General features: G+C 38.8%; 3 protein-coding genes across 4 annotated transcripts; all 3 read left to right on the top strand.

Moving 5' to 3' along the window:
• The first annotated feature begins 4,539 nt into the window (after positions 1 to 4,539).
• On the top strand, positions 4,540 to 8,311 carry zbtb8b (zinc finger and BTB domain containing 8B). Its single transcript, XM_084423599.1, has 4 exons — positions 4,540 to 4,635; positions 5,707 to 6,758; positions 6,839 to 6,996; positions 7,471 to 8,311. The coding sequence occupies exons 2-4, from the start codon at positions 5,735 to 5,737 to the stop codon at positions 7,774 to 7,776; spliced, it is 1,488 nt and encodes a 495-aa protein (XP_084279725.1). The 5' UTR covers positions 4,540 to 4,635; positions 5,707 to 5,734; the 3' UTR covers positions 7,777 to 8,311.
• A 333-nt stretch (positions 8,312 to 8,644) lies between these two features.
• LOC311299780 (tissue alpha-L-fucosidase-like) lies at positions 8,645 to 13,004 on the top strand. 2 transcript variants are annotated; one of them, XM_084423601.1, is made up of 9 exons: positions 8,649 to 8,840; positions 8,923 to 9,193; positions 9,265 to 9,399; positions 9,561 to 9,698; positions 9,884 to 9,989; positions 11,132 to 11,332; positions 11,502 to 11,692; positions 12,111 to 12,213; positions 12,319 to 13,004. In XM_084423601.1, the coding sequence occupies exons 2-9, from the start codon at positions 9,081 to 9,083 to the stop codon at positions 12,448 to 12,450; spliced, it is 1,119 nt and encodes a 372-aa protein (XP_084279727.1). In that variant the 5' UTR covers positions 8,649 to 8,840; positions 8,923 to 9,080; the 3' UTR covers positions 12,451 to 13,004. The 2 variants fall into 2 exon arrangements, with proteins under 2 accessions (XP_084279726.1, XP_084279727.1); XM_084423600.1 differs by having other exon boundaries at positions 8,645 to 9,193.
• Positions 13,005 to 13,315: 311 nt separating this feature from the next.
• Positions 13,316 to 19,522, top strand: LOC311299782 (tissue alpha-L-fucosidase-like). Its single transcript, XM_084423604.1, has 8 exons — positions 13,316 to 14,018; positions 14,090 to 14,224; positions 14,375 to 14,512; positions 14,691 to 14,796; positions 14,895 to 15,095; positions 15,265 to 15,455; positions 18,647 to 18,749; positions 18,847 to 19,522. The coding sequence occupies exons 1-8, from the start codon at positions 13,660 to 13,662 to the stop codon at positions 18,976 to 18,978; spliced, it is 1,365 nt and encodes a 454-aa protein (XP_084279730.1). The 5' UTR covers positions 13,316 to 13,659; the 3' UTR covers positions 18,979 to 19,522.
• The last annotated feature ends 342 nt before the right edge of the window (positions 19,523 to 19,864 follow it).

Genomic DNA, 19,864 nt, shown 5'->3' on the forward strand with positions numbered 1-19,864 from the left:
TCTCTCCATCATTGTCCAGTTTAAACATAAAATGCAGAAAAGTGCTTGTCTGAGCTCTTGAAGCTCCGCCCTCTGTGCCGGGAGCAGCAGCTCATTTGCATTTAAAGGGACACACAAAACGACACGTTTTTACTGACCCTCAAAAAGGGAGTTTTAACATGCTGTAAAAAATGATCTTGAGCTAAAACTTTCACATACACACTCTGGGGACAACAGATACTTATATTACATGTTGTAAAAAGGGGCATTATACCACCCCTTTAATGTCAGGATAAACAGACCATTTCAAATCCACTGTCAACTGAGAAAAACAGACAGTTTCAAAAGTTAATGTATGCGCAGTTATTATCGGAGTCTTGATGTAGCCTACATGTAAACTCAATTTAAATGGCTTTAGTCTGCCTTTTAGTTCAGGATTAGCTCAGCATGTAGTTTGGTCTTAGTTTCAGTGTTTGGTGGGTGTTGGAGAGCTGTCAGTCTGTGGTCAGCCTGGATGATATTGAGGGCTGCAGGCCTCCAGCTCTGTCCACCACGCTGCTATGTTTGAACTTAATTACAACCAGTCGGCCCTGTCATTACAGCCCGGAGCAGCCGAGCGACGGCCGGCCCGTAGGTAGTGGCGGCAGAATCCCAAACAACAGCGTGCAGTCACACACTCTCTTGGGCAGAGCATACACACATTGGGATGGACACAGACGTATCCAAACCACACAGACACAAACAGAAACACAGATGCAAGCGAAGACCATTGTCACGCACTCCACATCAACACAAACTAAATCCTTGCCTTGCAGCAGACAGATTATCATGCATTCATAAATCATAAAACAATCATTCTCTATCAAAGCTGTTTCATTGACAGAACTGTGGTGTAATTAACAGAATAGTTAAACCAATGTTTTTATATATATTTATATATTACAATTTGTTTGCTTTTTACTGGAACACAAAATACACACACACTTCCAAAAAGCATGCATACTTAACTTTACGAACGTATAAACATGGTAGGCTTAATGAAAAATATAAAATTGGGGAAAATCAATAAATTATGAATAAATTATTACTGTCATCATGTAAATAATGTAATCATGAAAAAGTTAATATAATCTGATTATGAGCATTTTACAACATAATCTAATCTAATTACAAGTACTTCATTTTTGGAATCTGATTACATATAATCAGTTACACACACACACATAATAATATTATTACAGTTTTAAAATAACTAATCTATTTTAAAATGTAATTTATTCCTGTGAATAAATATTTAAAATAATAATAATAGAATAAATATACATAATGAAAATTTAATTTGTTTTTGGGTGAACTATTCCTTAAATAAACCGAGGAATGAGAAGGAAGGCAATGAGTGCTGCAGATCTACAAAGCCCTGCTTGTGGCCGGAAGCGTGTGGTTGAAGCGACAGCAATTATTACTCTCCTTTGCCTCAAATAAAATGATAATAAAAAGGCTGACATGTTTAATTCTGGCAGTCGCCGGCCTGGGAGAGAAAAAGAAGACGCGCAGGGCACAATGAGACATCGTCTCTGAATGACACAAGGACATTAAGTTGTAATTACAGAGAGACGAGATTTCCTTTCTGACCACAGAGGAGAGTGGTGTCTTCAGACTGCAGAGGGGCGCCGGTCCTATTAAGGCCCCCAAAATTGGTATCATATCACCAAGACCCCCAACTACACCCCCCATCTGATGTCTAGATCCTCCAGACACTTTGTGGTGTATTATGACCGTTCCACCTCAAACAAACACACCCACCTACCCGCCCACAACACGCACGCACACAAAAGAGACAGTCAAGGCTCTGTGTCAGATCTTGTGATCAGTGTGCGAGGGGTCTGCGCTGGTGCCTCAAAACAAATTCCTCACATTCTGCGATAATTCAAACGTTTCACGGCGCAGTTTTTGCGTCCATGAGAGGCAGAGCTCGGGAATGGAAAATGCCACCATGTCATGGCAATCTCTCCCCATTGTCTCTCTCTTTAATCAGAGCTCTTCTGTGGCTCTAAATATCCCAGTGGTGTGCATCTACGCCTGGGAAAAAGCAGCTCTTTGCCCCGCTCAGTCCCAAAACACGCCATCGCACCCGCACTGTCTGTCTCCTCGCATATGATGACAGGAAAATTTTCACTTGCATTCTTCAATCTTAATGTGTAGGAGCACCTTAGGAGATCTGAGAATGGCAAAAAACAAAGGTCCACCATATTTATGACACATCCAAAAGTGGTGAATCAAAGCACTTATTTTGGCTCTTTTGGGGGGGAGCGATCCATCTTGAAGCAGGAGCATCAGCATTTGATTTAGGGGAGTTTTAAGTTTGCAGGATTCAGACAACACTCTGGTTTGTATATAGGAATTATAAGGATGAATAGAGTTTTAAAGCCTTACAGCAGACACAGATTATACTGTACATGTCATAATATAATAAATGTGTTTCACTGACAGAACTGAGGCATGGTTAATGGAATAGTTTACCCTGAAAAGAAAATATCATTATTATATTTTATAGTAATATATATTATTAGATTGTTCAAAACCCATATGCTATTATTTTTTTAATAGACCCCAAAAGAAAATACATTTTCATATAACAGTAGTTCATCGCAGTCACTGGCCAGGAAATGTCATACTCCATATATATAATTATGCAATATTATAAAAAGTTATGCAAATTTAAAATTAACAGTTTTGCATTCTAATATTTTTTTTGTGATTGCACACCTTATTTTTGAAACAACACACTATTGCACTATTGCACTGCATCTGTCTCCTCGCATGATGTTAAGAAAATATTACGTTTTGGGATTTTTTATAAATATGGCTGGGGACTTTTGCTTTTGCCGTTTTCAGAAATCCTATAGGGTGTTCTTACATTAAGATTGAAGAATGCAACTTAATATTTTCTTGTATTTTCAGATTTCGGATATCTAAAACCGTCAAAAACAAAAGTCCCCTGCAATATTTATGAAAAATCCAAAAGCGGCGAATCAAATGCACTCATTTTTGGTTCTTTTGGGGGGAACAGTCCATTTTGAAGCAGGAGCATCCGCATTTGATTTGGGCGTATAGTTTCAAGTTTACAGGGTTCAGGGACAACTCTCTAGCTTGTATAGGAATTATAAGGATGAACAGAGTTTTATGAGGTGCTATAAATTTCATTTTCAAAAGAGGGTGTATGGCAGCTTATGTCCACTCGCCTACCCTGCGGTTTACAGGGGCCACCATGAAGCCTTTGTGTTCTGTGGGTTTACCATGGGAAAATTCTGCAAACAAATAACTCACCCGGTGACCCATCAGTGTTAAAAATCACTTTTGAGCGCTGTGGATTGTGATGCATGGGTGCGGTGCAGCCTGCAGGAACTGCATGTTTGTTTTATCTCGATCCAAATGTTAAAAAACAGCTATTTTCAGGCTAAAGAGAGCAAATAAACACACATTCCATTGCAGACAATGAGGGTATGGCACATGGTCTGACATGAGCTTGGCAGTACGGGCATGTTAGGATTTGGGCATTGTGAAGACATCAGTCCTCACTCAGAGCGGGATCTATTTCAGAGCACATGTGAGTTTGTCATCTTGTCTCACAATGGTGGTCGACCACTATGCTGAAAAATAAACTACTTCTCATGAATGTGCTGTTCATCACCCTGTCAGCTGTGTAACAGTGCTGTAAATTAGCACTTGTTGAATCTTTTGACAACACCAACTGTTTCAGGGATTTTGCTCCCTCGTCTGGTGATAGTGGTAATTGCACTTTCTTCATTGCCCCTTTTTCATAGTAGCTATCCACCTTATTTTTAAAGGGATAGTTCACCTAAAAATGTATTTTATTTACTCACCCCTCATGTTGATCCAAACCTGTATGAGTTTCTATAGAAGATATAGTAAAGAATGCTGACTGCACCCATTGACTATTTTCTTCCTCCTATTGCGGTCAGGTCATGTGACGAAGGTAACAGTTCCTTAAAATGCTCTCCCTTGACTGATATCACAAACTCCAATCATAAATGTTTAGCCCAGTAAATTGACACGCGTCAGGTTTGAGAGTGAAAGAGAAGGCAGGAAAATATAGCTATAACAGCTAAGTGATTACTGAATATTTTTACCCATGTTTCATCCACCAAATTATAAATTCTTCCTGTGAATTGAGGAAGAAAGTAACCTTAAGCTTAAGAGTTAATGCCAAAAAAGTCCACAGTTCATTTATCTATTTCATTTAATTTAAATTAATGATAAATTAAAATTCAATATACTAATGAGTAGCCTAATGACGACAAAAAATAAAAATAAATAAAGAAATACTATAATCAGCATGGCATATGGGAATGACTCCATAACGGAGTTTCAAACTATCTCTCTTTCAGTTCGTCAGTCCTCTCTTCGGTTGTACAGTCTAAATCAGAGTGCTTTTAGAGTGTAAATAAGTGGCTGACACCCAAAGTAGTGCACTGCACTATATAGGGGATAGGGGGCGTTTTCGGGGTTACTCCGCCTTACTCCGCCCGCTACTATGGCAGCGACAGGAAGTATAACGTAGAAATCAGGAAGCAGCTCGTCAGGGAGACATTTTTAAAAGACCATCATGAACAAAAACAAAACATACACTTGAATGTAAGTATTAAAAAAAATCACTATTGTCTAAAATTCAGTTTTTAGCATCAAAGATATATATATTTTTGTACATACTTCTTGTTCCGTGTGCACGCACGGATTGCTTCCCATAATTCGGTTATTACTTATTGCTGTAAAACACAACATATGGTAAAATAGCATTTTGTTATTCGTGAATTATAAGCATTGATGTGTAGCACGAGCTCGATTTGGTCAATTTTTTATATTATTGGGACAGTGCTTCGATTGTCTGTTTAAATATCCCACCTTAAATATCTCACCTTATGGTGAATTGTGCATTAATTTAACGGTGTGACAATGTTATGATAGTCAGTATGCATTTCATTCTAGTTGATTAGTTTCGTTGTTCAGTGGTCAAAATATCAGTGAAATCTTACTAAAAATTATCTATGAATTTAAAACGGAGACAATCGTTTTTTTATTTTTATTTTATTTTTTTTTTTTTTATAATAAAATAAAATAAACCCATATACAATTATTATGATGTTTGCATGTCAAACTGACCGTAACTGGTTGTACAATTTACCAAAAATCACACTATAAAAAATTATTATAGTAACCATTATAAATAGCAAGCAGTATACACACACACACACACACACAAAGCATTAAGAAATATTAAGAAAATTACTTAAATGTGTAACAAAAATAAATATGATTATGTATTAATTTAACTGTGAATACCTTTTTACCTTATAAGATGTTATTTTATGCTTTGTGCTTTTTGTAAATAGGTCTTTAATTGGGCTTATCATTTTATATTTTCGGCTCAAAGCACTAATTATGTGCTTTTTGCAAATGTAATTGTTGCAAGTGTTAGTAGACTTTAGTTAATGATTATTATTATTATTATTATTATTTTATTATAAACATCAGGATTTACTTCCACTCAACTAGTTTAGATGTGTGACAAAAAACGGGGACGTCTCGTCACCCTATTTGATCTGTTAGTGAAGCTTATAAGAGTTTGAGAATATGCAATTATTTCATAGGATATCTTTCTCATGATCGTTGATTCATTGATTTATTTTTTAACTTCTGCCCTGCCAGAGAAACGAATGGCTGTCCTACGGTGAATATGGAGGTTCCTTCCTATCTGTCCAGGCTCTTGACTGAGCTGAACGAACAGCGTAAGAGGGACTTCTTCTGCGACTGCAGCATCATAGTAGAGGGACGTGTTTTCAAAGCGCATCGTAATATTCTCTTCGCCAGCAGTGGTTATTTTCGGGCTTTGCTGGTGCATTACCTGAAAGACAATGGCCAGCGACACAGCACGGCCTCTCTGGACATCGTCACAGCCGAGGCGTTCTCCTTCATCCTGGACTTTTTGTATTCGGGTCACCTGGACCTGCGCAGCGAAAATGTCATTGAAATAATGTCAGCTGCGAGCTACCTGCAGATGACCGATGTGGTGAACTTTTGTAAGGGCTACATTAAATCATCCCTGGAGATCTGTAACAGGGAGAGGGAGAGACACAAGGACAGGGAGGGTTTGGAGCATAGTGCAACCCCAGTTTCAGTCACCAGTGCCCCTGTGGCATCCACTTCCGAAGCCGACCAAAGGACCTGTCAGGTCACCGAAGCCCTCAGCCCTGATGATGCCCCAACGGCTGCTATCAGCACACCAGCGGCCACCAGTAGTAAAGACTCAGAAAGCGAAAACTCTCAAGGAGCATTTCTCAACCATCATCCCATGAATGCTCCACTGAAGGTCAGTCCAGGCCCGGATTTAGTCAACTCATCCACCCCAGGTCTGCTTCTGGGGTTGGTGCACCCCAAAATAGAGTATGACCCTGATGAAGAGGGCGAATCTTCACGGGAATCCAAAGAAACGACTCTTTATCAAGGCCCAAATCACGATGGAGAGAGAACAGTTAACACTAGCCCGGCTCCAAGCACCGAGCGCTCCTCCGTATCATTTGCCAACTGTCCTATGAAGCAGTTTCCAGATGTGCTGTACAGAGGGGGGATGAACCCTAACCGGGATGAACCCTATTCCCAGAGTTTGGGGTACGTTGGGTTCGGCCGTGGTGATGATGTACTTGGTCCTGCGGTCCCCTGTGGGATGGAGATTCAGAATGACTGGTATGGGGATGATCCAGGTGAGGGATGCTGGATAAAACTGCTACAGTAACACAATCATTTTTGATTTGTATCGTAATTTATATGTGTGTTTACACAGGGAGACTACACAAATGTCCGTTCTGCCCATATACAGCCAAACAGAAGGGCATTTTGAAAAGGCACATTCGCTGCCACACAGGAGAAAGGCCGTATCCTTGTGAGGTGTGCGGCAAACGCTTCACACGACAAGAACATCTTCGCACTCATGCAATTTCTGTAAGTCTTCATAAGCCCTGAGGAATATTTGAATGTGTAGCTATAGAGCTGCCAAAGATTGCTTAAAAGTATTGCACACAGTTAACCCATTTGTCGAATTTGCTATAAATCTGTTTCGTTTTGTTCTAAAGACTGGCCAGAGTGAGAACAAGAGCAGGTGTCAATATTAAATGCACACAGTAATCCTATTACTGAACTCTCGTTTATTTACTAATTACAGGGTGACATTTTATACATACACTAGCATTCAACAGGTTTGAATCACTCAGAAAAGGTCATGCTTTTAATAGAAGTTAGTTTTATTTATTTTGCGCTTTTCACAATACACATTGTTTCAAAGCAGCTTCAATCATGTTCATCTTTTTTTATATCTTCATGCCTATAGTTGCATTTAGCAAATTGAGGTGGATTGTGATCATTTATTTTATCGATTTATGTATCAGTATATTTAAATCTATATTTTTTGTTTTGAAGGTCCATCGCTCCACATGGCCCATTGTTTGCAAAGGCTGTCGTCGAGTGTTCTCAGGCATTGTGTCCCAGGGAATGAAGCGTTTTGGACTTTGCGATGGCTGCACCTTTGTTACTACAACTAATGAGGATCCCTCCTCCATGAACCTCAGCATTCAGTCTGAAGCTATGGAGAGGGGTGCTAGAGACTCTGATTGGCCCATGTTTATAGTGGAAGGGGATGAAGCGGAGGCGAGTGCTAGACAGGATGATAAGCAGAATGTTGCAAAGCATCTTGGGGAGAATGGCATGGTAGGTTCATTGCCATAGTTGCACTTGTTTACCAAAAAACAAACAAAAAAAACGGACTTTGTGAAGTACACACAGTAATTGCCTGAGGCAGGGTGTGACCAACATTCTACTGGTAACAAACTACCGGTTTAGTGGCTTTGTTTAATATATTTTTGTGGATTAGAAAAGACGGTTCATTATTTGGTGAAATTAAAAGATTCATTTGTATTTGAAACATTACACAGCTGGGAAGGCTTTGAAACATGTTTGGGTTTAGTACAAATCTACAGTAGCTAATTGTGGATTATGAACATATTTTGCTGTATGACAATGAGGGCACAACAGATTTAAATGTGTTGTGGCAGTTGTGTGAATAAATATTTTATGCTTTAAAGTGATCTGCTTTAAACACTTTTCAGGGACTGTTTCAGTGGTCTTGTCAATTCACTTGTGTTATTAGATAATTACTTTTGTTATTTGCCAAGAAGTTATGAAAGTCAAAATGCTTGTTTTTTTTATTACATTTTGTTTTTGTGAAAGCAATTAAAATATCTTCTTTATAAAAATAAAAAAACATTTACAGTGTATTGATCAGTACTGATGGGAAGTTGGGAACCCTTTTCTTTTTACTAGTGTAGTCTGATTCCTGAGCAGATGACTCTTATTAGCCTGTTTATTTTAGTGAATCAAAAATATACAAAATCTTATAAAAACATAAGAATCGGGAACTGTTAATTTCGGTCCCCATCCCCATAGATATATAAAATAGTCAGGGATCTTTTCTTCAATCCACTTATGAGAGTTATGGCAAGTTTGGCCGGACCAATATGGCGGCGCTGATGACGTACGATCCAGCGGCCAATGAGGAGTCTATGTGTTTTGCATGTGTCCAACCTGCCCATTTTGCAGGTAAGTCATGGGTTTTGTCTCATGTGTAATGTCACATGAAAAACCAGGAAATAGAAGCTGGTTGATCGGGTTTTTGGTTATGTATATAAAGTGTTAAGGGAAGTGGGCAGAAATCTTTCTAGTGCAGAAATTCACTCTTACTGATCTCAGTAAACGCGCGCGCTCACGTCTGTGAGGTGTGATCAATCATGCAGGTGAGTGTGAGTCTGAGTCAGATATCGCTGGTTCTTTGTCTTCTATCATGCGCCTCATCAATCGGTGCTCCATATACACCAGACTGGGCCAGTCTGGACTCCAGACCTCTGCCTGAATGGTACGACGAGGTGAAGTTCGGGATCTTTGTTCATTGGGGGGTGTTTTCAGTGCCCGCGTTCGGCAGCGAGTGGTTCTGGTGGTACTGGAAAGGCGCACATGTATCTGATTATGTCCAGTTCATGATTAAAAACTACCCACCTGGATTCAGCTACACGGACTTCGCACCTGATTTCCACGCCCAGTTTTTTGATCCTGACGAGTGGGCTGATATCTTCGAAGCTTCAGGAGCAAAGTAGGTACTTACGATATGCAATATGCGTGTTTATTCTAAATATTTATAATTTTGTTTTTCATTCTTCTCAGATATGTGGTGCTCACATCGAAACACCACGAAGGCTTCACAAATTGGGGGTCCCCATATTCCTGGAATTGGAATTCTGTTGATAATGGACCTCACAGGGATCTTGTTGGAGATTTGGGCAATGCAATAAGAAAGAGGTATTGTGTAGATAATTGCAACAAATGCTACAGTATATCTTTTTATATATACATATTTATTTATCCATACATTTTCAATTAACTGATTATTTTTTCCTGGGCAATAACTGTGCAAGTGTATTATCCCTAATTTAATAAAGTAACTTTTCCATTTTTATTAGATCTCTGCATTATGGACTCTACAACTCTCTGTATGAATGGTTCAATCCCATCTATCTGAGTGACAAGGAAACTGGTTTCAAGACTCAGGATTATGTTGCAAAAAAAGCTATGCCAGAACTCATCAATCTTGTCAACAAGTACGTTTGCATCAGTCATGTGATGATACAGGCTGGAGAGGGAAGTACAATTGTTTATGACATAAGCCTGATTGTTATGTTGTATTTGTCTGTGTAAAGATAAACCTTTACCGCCTACATATTGTATATGGTTTTACATTTATGAATCCGTTCATTGGTGATTATTTATTTTTTTAACATCTCAGGTACAAGCCAGACTTGATTTGGTCAGATGGGGACTGGGAAGCACCTGACACATATTGGAACTCTACAGAATTCCTCGCCTGGCTCTACAACGACAGTCCGGTCAAAGTGAGATCATCATTCATGCCATATTTTATTATCTTATTTTAGAACGGTCTCAAATTGTAATTCTGATCATAATGGCCCTCATTTATCAAAAGTGCGTACACCAAATTTCCAGCGTACACCTGGCGTACACCCAAAACCACGGTGACTTTGAGATTTATTAATATGGACGTTGGCGTACGGCACGCTCAAATCCTACGCCAGCTCAGGAGGTGGTGTACGCACGTTTCGAGTGCGGGAATGCGCAGAAAAACAATTTCTAAAACCACACAACGCACTGACAAACTAAAAGATATGATATATTATGACCCACTGTAAAAAAAAAAAACAACAACAACATAGTAGGCTAATTATAAACTTAAGTGTTTATTTTTGTGCAACATGGACTTCAATGTTTAATTTGTGTGACTTTACCAAAGCATTTGAATTGTAGGCATATGTATTCCTTAAGTTGCGAGCCTGTGCGCTTTACCTGACGTTTCAAGCCTTGTTTATACTTTCGCCTGGCTCCGCAGCGCGAGTCTCCGCAGACTGCGCGCGCAGCTCCCCAAACGGACGAGGCGTTTATATTCGACGCGCTCCGTTGTACTATTCTTTGAAACGATGGTTAGGCCAGGGTTAGGCCCGGCAGGTGTGCACGGGGTTTAGTAATGAAAGGCTTTCAATGACAAAAAAAAAAAAAAAAAAAAAAATCAGACTGACAAAATAATAAAAATGACATTCTTCTTCTTTTAAATAATAATAATAATAATAACGACATTCTTCTTCTAAATAACAATAAGCGTCATTAATAATAAAAATCTAGAAATCAATTTTGTTTCTTTCCACTTCCCTGGTTTCGCTTTCTCTTTCTCAAAGAAGTTTCTCTTCTTTGCCGTCTTCCGTGTGTCCATGGCGTAAAATGAGGGCGTGGGGCGAGCGGAGACTTGAATATATAGGGGCGTGTTATTCTAATGACGCTCGTTTTCAGCCGCGGCATTTATCAAGGGCAGGTATTGCGTACACCTGGATTTCAAAGGTACGCACAGCTTCATAAATCAGGCGATGAGAGGAGTGTAAGCATAATCTTACGCCAATATATACGTCCGTTTCTACGCAAGAATGATAAATGAGGGCCAATGAGTGCATTATTGTGCTCCTTACAGGATGTGGTGGTGACCAATGACAGATGGGGGAATGGCTGTTACTGTAAACATGGAGGTTACTTCAACTGTGCTGACAAGTTCTCTCCTGGACATCTGCCCAATCACAAGTGGGAGAAATGTCAGTCAGTGGACACAATATCATGGGGGTATCGCCGAAATATGAAACTAACCGAACTGATGGATCTACCATCCATCATAAAGGTGCGATGTGTTGCTATTGAGCAAGAGTGCTTCCCTCAGATGATATTACTAGATTCCTGCATTGTAAATAATGTATATGAATGAAACATGGACACAAAATTGTATGAAAGTTCATGTGGTGTCTAATGAGTCAAGTAAGTTTTTAACCTCTCTTATGTTGTGACTGCAGGACCTGGTCTACACCGTGGCCTTAGGGGGGAATTACCTGTTGAATGTGGGACCCACAGCAGACGGCGTGATCGCACCTGTCTTTGAGGAGCGTCTCAGAGGAATTGGAGCTTGGCTGAAGATTAACGGTGAAGCCATCTATGGAACTAAACCTTGGAGAGTTCAGGCTGAGAATGCTACTGTTCTTGCCTGGTGAGTCGATGTTTTTAAACTTCCTCTTATCTTTACATTCCTCACAGTTCCTTTAAAAAACTTTCAGAAGCTCCAGCTGTGAACTACTGTGTACTTATTCTCACTTAATTAATATTCCTGAGATAAGCAGATATGGTTTATATTGTGTGGCCCTTGCTCCTCAGTTTTTATCATTCCAACGCTCCAGATGGAAGGCTGTAGATGTCAAATATTTTCAGGGCAAATGTTTGTGTTGACATGTCAGTAAACCGATCATATGATTGTCATAAAGGATTTGAATTCTTCTAAGTCTATATAAATGGCCTGGATTTCTTTGATTGAGTCAACTATAGTCTTTTCCCTCTCTCACTGCTTCTGGGATGTTGGTTTGGACTTAATTAGCCCACTCATTATTTTTTTAATTTTCCTTCAATTCCAGGTATACTTCAAAAAACACCAGCACTGTGTATGCGATCTTCACCTCCAATCCCATGCAAAACTCCTTTCAGCTTTCTATGCCCAAAACCTCCAACAGCACAGTGGTAAATATTTATGAATTCATTCGAATTTAGGAAAAAAATGTTTTTTGTGTTTTTTTTTTTTTTTTGGTTAGACATCAACAAATTATCTGTTGCAACTCTGTTCAGGTGACTTTGTTGGGGAATCCTGAGCCTTTGAAATGGGCTCCTCTGAAATCAACAGGACTGATAATTCTCCTGCCTGATCTGCCTTTCTCACCCGCTCAAGCCTGGACTCTCAAGCTGGACGGGGTGGCCTGAAGCCTTTAAACTTTTAAAAAAGATTTTAATGACATTTGTTTTAAGAAAGTTTTGTTTAAATTTGTTTTTTTTTATTTTTATCATAGACTGATTGATATGATTGCTTAATAAAAAATGACCAACTAATTGACACTCCAAAACCAAATGTCATTTTTAATTGAACAATCTTATAGCATTGCATATTAGATGCCTTGGAACCCAGGGCTAAAATGGAAACACAATTTCAACTGATGCTAGTATCATTTTAGTATTTGCCCAAAGTAAACAGACTTAAAGTGAAGGAAAAAATATATATTTTTGTAATAGCCTCTAATGTGCCTAATGTTCTTCTGGTAACTAACTACCAGTTTAATCACTTTTCCTTTATATTATTTGTGGAATAGAAATGATTATTTGGAAATTATTTAATTATTTGTTGGAATTAAAAGGTTCATTTTTATTGGAAATATTAGACAGCTGGGAAAGTTGTGTAATTTTGTTTAGGGTTTTGTATACATTTGCTGTGGCTTATTATGGATTATGTTTGAATAAATATTTGTATATTTTAAAGTACACTTTTTAGGGACCATGTCAATGGTCTTGTGTATTAATGTAATTAATTAACTGTTAATTGATACATAAGTATAAGTATATAATAAGTATGTCTGTCATCATGAACCTAAAAACATGCTGAGCTGATCTTTTTTATGTTGCAAAAGAAAAGGTGGTTACAGTTAGCCTATATTTATTTAGGCTATATTGTAGGCCTACATTATTTGTAGAGGAGCCTAAACATTACTTTTGCTAATTAGCAAGAAGTTGTTCAAGTCCTATTGTTTTTAATTTTTTTCGTCTTTTAAAAGGCAATTAAATATTTTGTTTAATAATAGTAAAGGTGGTAAAACTGGCATTTCATCTTTTACAAAAGGAACAGAGTGCCAGGGATCAGTTCGAACGGGAAGCGAAAGCTTTTTCTTTCACCAGAATATACCGATTCCCGTTCCCGAACAAACGTTAAACTCATTTAGTTCCCCATCCTTTGTTACGAGTGGTTAGAAGTCATGTGTTGTAGTCACATGATTGGTGGCATAATGGTTAACCAGGAAGAAAATACAAGCTGGTTGTTTTGGTCTGCATTATGCTGAATCTTAAGTTAAGGCGGCAGAAATACCCAATGCGGAAATGTGTGCATACTGACATTCATGCATTAGTGTGTGTTTGTGATCAATCATGCAGGTGAGTGTGAGTCTGAGTCAGATATCGCTGGTTCTTTGTCTTCTATCATGCGCCTCATCAATCGGTGCTCGATATACACCAGACTGGGCCAGTCTGGACTCCAGACCTCTGCCTGAATGGTACGACGAGGTGAAGTTCGGGATCTTTGTTCATTGGGGGGTGTTTTCAGTGCCCGCGTTCGGCAGCGAGTGGTTCTGGTGGTACTGGAAAGGCGCACAAGTATCTGATTATGTCCAGTTCATGATTAAAAACTACCCACCTGGATTCAGCTACACGGACTTCGCACCTGATTTCCACGCGCAGTTTTTTGATCCTGACGAGTGGGCTGATATCTTCGAAGCTTCAGGAGCAAAGTAGGTACTTACGATATATAATATAAGTGTTTATTCTAAATATTTATCATTTTGTTTTTCATTCTTCTCAGATATGTGGTCCTCACATCGAAACACCACGAAGGCTTCACAAATTGGGGGTCCCCATATTCCTGGAATTGGAATTCTGTTGATAATGGACCTCACAGGGATCTTGTTGGAGATTTGGGCAATGCAATAAGAAAGAGGTATTGTGTAGATAATTGCAACAAATGCTACAGTATATCTTTTTATATATACATATTTATTTATCCATACATTTTCAATTAACTGATTATTTTTTCCTGGGCAATAGTATTATCCCTAATTTAATAAAGTAACTTTTCCATTTTTATTAGATCTCTGCATTATGGACTCTACAACTCTCTGTATGAATGGTTCAATCCCATCTATCTGAGTGACAAGGAAACTGGTTTCAAGACTCAGGATTATGTTGCAAAAAAAGCTATGCCAGAACTCATCAATCTTGTCAACAAGTACGTTTGCATCAGTCATGTGATGATACAGGCTGGAGAGGGAAGTACAATTGTTTATGACATAAGCCTGATTGTTATGTTGTATTTGTCTGTGTAAAGATAAACCTTTACCGCCTACATATTGTATCTGGTTTTACATTTATGAAACCGTTCATTGGTGATGTTTTTAACATCTCAGGTACAAGCCAGACTTGATTTGGTCAGATGGGGACTGGGAAGCACCTGACACTTATTGGAACTCTACAGAATTCCTCGCCTGGCTCTACAACGACAGTCCGGTCAAAGTGAGATCATCATTCATGCCATATTTTATTATCTTATTTTAGAACGGTCTCAAATTGTAATTCTGATCATAATAACTGCATTATTGTGCTCCTTACAGGATGTGGTGGTGACCAATGACAGATGGGGGAATGGCTGTTACTGTAAACATGGAGGTTACTTCAACTGTGCTGACAAGTTCTCTCCTGGACATCTGCCCAATCACAAGTGGGAGAAATGTCAGTCAGTGGACACAATATCATGGGGGTATCGCCGAAATATGAAACTAACCGAACTGATGGATCTACCATCCATCATAAAGGTGCGATGTGTTGCTATTGAGCAAGAGTGCTTCCCTCAGATGATATTACTAGATTCCTGCATTAGAAATAATGTATATGAATGAAACATGGACACAAAATTGTATGAAAGTTCATGTGGTGTCTAATGAGTCAAGTAAGTTTTTAACCTCTCTTATGTTGTGACCGCAGGACCTGGTCTACACCGTGGCCTTAGGGGGGAATTACCTGTTGAATGTGGGACCCACAGCAGACGGCGTGATCGCACCTGTCTTTGAGGAGCGTCTCAGAGGAATTGGAGCTTGGCTGAAGATCAACGGTGAAGCCATCTATGGAACTAAACCTTGGAGAGTTCAGGCTGAGAATGCTACTGTTCTTGCCTGGTGAGTTGATGTTTTTAAACTTCCTCTTATCTTTACATTCCTCACAGTTCCTTTAAACCCTTTCGCACGTACGATCACACCGGTGTGATTAGAACGGTCAGTGCATCACGTGATCAACTGCTAAATTCAAATGTGCCATAGACTGTAAAAAAAAATATGGACGTAGTGTCCGTGACGTCACCCGTAGGTTTCTGAAGAGCATTTTTGAAGCCTAAAGTAGGCGGAGCCAGCCGTCGCCATCTTGGCCTTGCGTCACTCCCGGATAACAGAAAATAGGCGGGGCGTGAGTGGAGCTGAGGAACCTGGCTATCTGAAATCACCTAGCTCGACGTGATCGAGTTAGCTCAGGCTGGGGAGGTAATGCTATAGTGTTATGCTACTGACAGTACCAAGTCTGCGACTGCACAGAGCCTCGCGCTAAAGTGACAGTTGATGATGTAAAGCCAATTAAAAGTTCCTATTTTTGCCCTTCGAAATATTATAATAGTTAAATGACATGGCTACAAGTGAGACTGTGTATCGTGATTCTGTACTATTCTGCTAATTGAAAATGTATTATGCAGTAACTTAATATTACTCTGAGAGTGTGTGTGTGACAGTGATTTATGTGCATACATGTCAGTCACTCTTTTTTATAGTCTATGGTCCGTCAGCGCGGCATCGCTCGTCAAGTTCGTAGAGAGCTTATTCAGTCCATTTTAAATTCAGATTTTGGCCGCCTCTCAAATGGGTTAAACCATAGATATATTGCCTATGAAGTTCAAGTAAATGCGCTAGAAAATCCGCGCTCATTCAAGGATGTGCATTTATAGCATGGACGGAGAAAGCGCCGACACCTGCAGGATTTCATCTGACGGTACATAACATAAGCATATTATAATCTATATGTTCCGTGAGAGCAGAACGAACGAGCCTTTATTGACGTTTTTAAATCTGAAAACTCCAAAAAGCAACGAAATTGTCAGACATCCATTAGTGCATGTTCACAGAGGAAAACAACTGAAATACAGCGCTGGTTGTTCTCTCGAACGATACTCGACGACAACGACGGAATCCTATACTGTGGGCGAAGTAATGGGTGTATTAAATTGTATGAAATAATCCCGGAAAAAAGCACAAAACACTGCAGAGGTGGCAAGTTCAGCAGCTAAAATTTGCTGAGGTGAAGTGACGGCTAGTAACAGCAGACAAACGGCTAGCATTGACATCAGCTGGAATCCATCTGTCACTCAAGTGGCCACACCCTTAATTATGCAGAACTTTAAATATTAATCAACTAAAAGGATGAGTTATAAAAAAATTCACCCCCCTCACAGTTGTTATGAAGGGCGAAATTAGCTGTATAGACCAAAGCCACATAGAGATCCAGGCTGTAAACATGTTTTTATCTGCTGTAAAGTTGGTAATTTTAACATGGGGGAGATACAGATTTGACTCACTTGTGCAGCCAGCCCAAGCGGCCAGTCAATGAATTGCAGTTTAACTCACTTCCGTGTTGGTTTCAAGAGAGAGACGGGGAGGTTGCCGCTTGTTTCGCGCGTTGGCTGGCGCTGAGTCAGAGACAGGCGCGCTCAAAGCTGTCATATAGGCTATCACAACTCTAAAGTGTTTTCAACCACATAATGTTTATTTTAGGTTTCAGACTTATAAGTACTAACAAAACAATACATTTAGAGTTTGTAAAATACACACTGATGTCAAAGGAAGAGGCAATAATAATCCTTTCCATTATAATTAGACAAGTTTTATTCATATCAGATACACATTGTGTAAGTAACTTTAAAGTTTACGCTATTCTTCTCTCAGTTCACCAGCCACTTACTTTTATGTATTTCAGGAGAAGTGGATGAATTCACGTGTTGTAAATCCAACAGATCCGATTCTCTGAACTGCGTCTGCGGCACAAACTAAGATGGCGGCGCCCATCGCGCATACAGCTCAACCAAAGCCCGTCTACGGAAAGCCTGTTCACTCCAACGCCCTATTAAGTCCTATTGGTTGTAGTTCCAATCAGAGTTCCACTTGGGGCGCTCGCCATGAGTGCAAAATGAATGGGAGTCAATGGGGCTAGATGGCTAAATTTGTCTCCCTGACCCGATTGCCGTTGAGAAATCTCAGATTTGATTGTAGGTTTTGCAAGTTCAACATGGGTTATAGATCGAAAGTTGAATGAACGAGTACTTATTTCTTTTCGATTTCTTAACAGGTTGAGTTGTTGTTGCCCATAACATGCTAGCATTCTGCTAATTGACATTTTGAAAGACTTTTTAAAGCAAATAAGTGACTCTAAAAAATCTAACACCAAGCAATGTGTAATTTCTTTGCATCCCCTTTCGAAAACAACATTCAAATTACTAGACAAAAAATTATATCCTAAGAAAAGTGGATTTTGAGCGGTATAGCTCCATAGACCTCCATTCATTCTGCACTCGTCATGTGAGCGCCCTCATATGGAACAAGAGTGGAACTGCAACCGGAAGTTTATTGAGTGGCACTTCTCCCCTCATTAGCCGTTCTCTGGCTCAACTAACGCGATCGTTATAAAGGTGTTTAAACAACAAAACACTTCCACTTGCCTATATTTGACAATCGAAATATCAGCTATTTCATGCCATATCTAACAAATGTGTGTATATTTTGAATAAAAAAGGAAAAATGACATAAAAGCAGATCATCATTCATTCAGCTGTTGTTGCTGCGGTGTGTCACGTGACAAGCAATGACGCATCACCATAGAAACCATAAAGTCACACATTCTAAATAACGGTCGCCTTGAAAAACTCATGCTGGGGGGCCAAAATATTTTAAACTTACGTGTGAAAGGGTTAAAAAACTTTCAGAAGCTCCAGCTGTGAACTACTGTGTACTTATTCTCACTTAATTAATATTCATGAGATAAGCAGATATGGTTTATATTGTGTGGCCCTTGCTCCTCAGTTTTTATCATTCCAACGCTCCAGATGGAAGGCTGTAGATGTCAAATATTTTCAGGACAAATGTTTGTGTTGACATGTCAGTAAACCGATCATATGATTGTCATAAAGGATTTGAATTATGCTTGGTCTATATAAATAGCCTGGATTTCTTTTATTGAGTCAACTATAGTCTTTTCCCTCTCTCACTGCTTCTGGGATGTTGGTTTGGACTTAATTAGCCCACTCATTATTTTTTTAATTTTCCTTCAATTCCAGGTATACTTCAAAAAACACCAGCACTGTGTATGCGATCTTCACCTCCAATCCCATGCAAAACTCCTTTCAGCTTTCTATGCCCAAAACCTCCGACAGCACAGTGGTAAATATTTATGAATTCATTAGAATTTAGGAACAAAATGTTTTTTTTTTTTTTTGTTGTTAGACATCAACGAATTATCTGTTGCAACTCTGTTCAGGTGACTTTGTTGGGGAATCCTGAGCCTTTGAAATGGGCTCCTCTGAAATCAACAGGACTGATAATTCTCCTGCCTGATCTGCCTTTCTCACCCGCTCAAGCCTGGACTCTCAAGCTGGACGGGGTGGCCTGAAGCCTTTAAACTTTTTAAAAAGATTTGAATGACATTTGTTTTAAGAAAGTTTTGTTTAAATTAGGTTTTTTATTTTTATCATAGACTAATTGATATGATTGCCAATATAATGACCAACTGAATGACATTTCAAAACCAAAAGTAATTTTTAATTGAACAATCTTATAGCATTGCATATTAGATGCCTTGGAAGGAACCCAGGATTAAAATGGAAACACAATTTCAACTGATGCTAGTGTCATTTTAGTATTTGCCCAAAAAAAACAGACTTATAGTAAAGGAAAAAAAAAAATCTTTGTAATAGCCTCTAATGTGCCTAATGTTCTTCTGGTAACTAACTACCAGTTTAATCACTTTTCCTTTATATTATTTGTGGAATAGAAATGATTATTTGGAAATTATTTGTTGGAATTAAAAGGTTGATTTTTATTGGAAATATTAGACAGTTGGGAAAGTTGTGTAATGTAATGTTTAGGGGTTTGTATACATTTGCTGTGGCTTATTATGGATTATGTTTGAATAAATATTTGTATATTTTAAAGTACACTTTTTAGGGACCATGTCAATGGTCTTGTGTATTAATTTAATTAATTAACTGTTATGAGTATGTCTGTCATCATGAACCTAAAAACATGCTGAGCTGAACTTTTTTAGGTTGCAAAAGAAAATGTGGTTCCAGTTAGCCTATATTTATTTAGGCTATATTGTAGGTCTACATTATTTGTAGACTAGCCTATAAACATTAGTTTTGCTATTTATCAAGAAGTTGTTCAAGTCATATTGCTTATTTTTTTCATTTTGTCTTTTAAAAGGCAATTCAATATTTTGTTTAATAATAGTAAAGGTGGTAAAACTGACATTTCATCTTTTACAAAAGGAACAGAGT

This window comes from Rutilus rutilus, assembly GCF_951802725.1.
Source record: "Rutilus rutilus genome assembly, chromosome: 11".
Classification (NCBI taxonomy): Eukaryota; Metazoa; Chordata; class Actinopteri; order Cypriniformes; family Leuciscidae; genus Rutilus; species Rutilus rutilus.

Bases quoted from the DNA above. Each gene is read 5' to 3' on its own strand.
- zbtb8b (XM_084423599.1), top strand. From the start codon at position 5,735: ATGGAGGTTCCTTCCTATCTGTCCAGGCTCTTGACTGAGCTGAACGAA. The intron at 6,759-6,838 runs GTGAGGGATGCT...GTGTTTACACAG, and splicing joins CTGGTATGGGGATGATCCAG to GGAGACTACACAAATGTCCG. The intron at 6,997-7,470 runs GTAAGTCTTCAT...TTTGTTTTGAAG, and splicing joins TTCGCACTCATGCAATTTCT to GTCCATCGCTCCACATGGCC.
- LOC311299780 (XM_084423600.1), top strand. From the start codon at position 8,835: ATGCAGGTGAGTGTGAGTCTGAGTCAGATATCGCTGGTTCTTTGTCTT. The intron at 9,194-9,264 runs GTAGGTACTTAC...CATTCTTCTCAG, and splicing joins TTCGAAGCTTCAGGAGCAAA to ATATGTGGTGCTCACATCGA. The intron at 11,333-11,501 runs GTGCGATGTGTT...TTGTGACTGCAG, and splicing joins ATCTACCATCCATCATAAAG to GACCTGGTCTACACCGTGGC.
- LOC311299782 (XM_084423604.1), top strand. From the start codon at position 13,660: ATGCAGGTGAGTGTGAGTCTGAGTCAGATATCGCTGGTTCTTTGTCTT. The intron at 14,019-14,089 runs GTAGGTACTTAC...CATTCTTCTCAG, and splicing joins TTCGAAGCTTCAGGAGCAAA to ATATGTGGTCCTCACATCGA. The intron at 14,513-14,690 runs GTACGTTTGCAT...TTAACATCTCAG, and splicing joins CTCATCAATCTTGTCAACAA to GTACAAGCCAGACTTGATTT.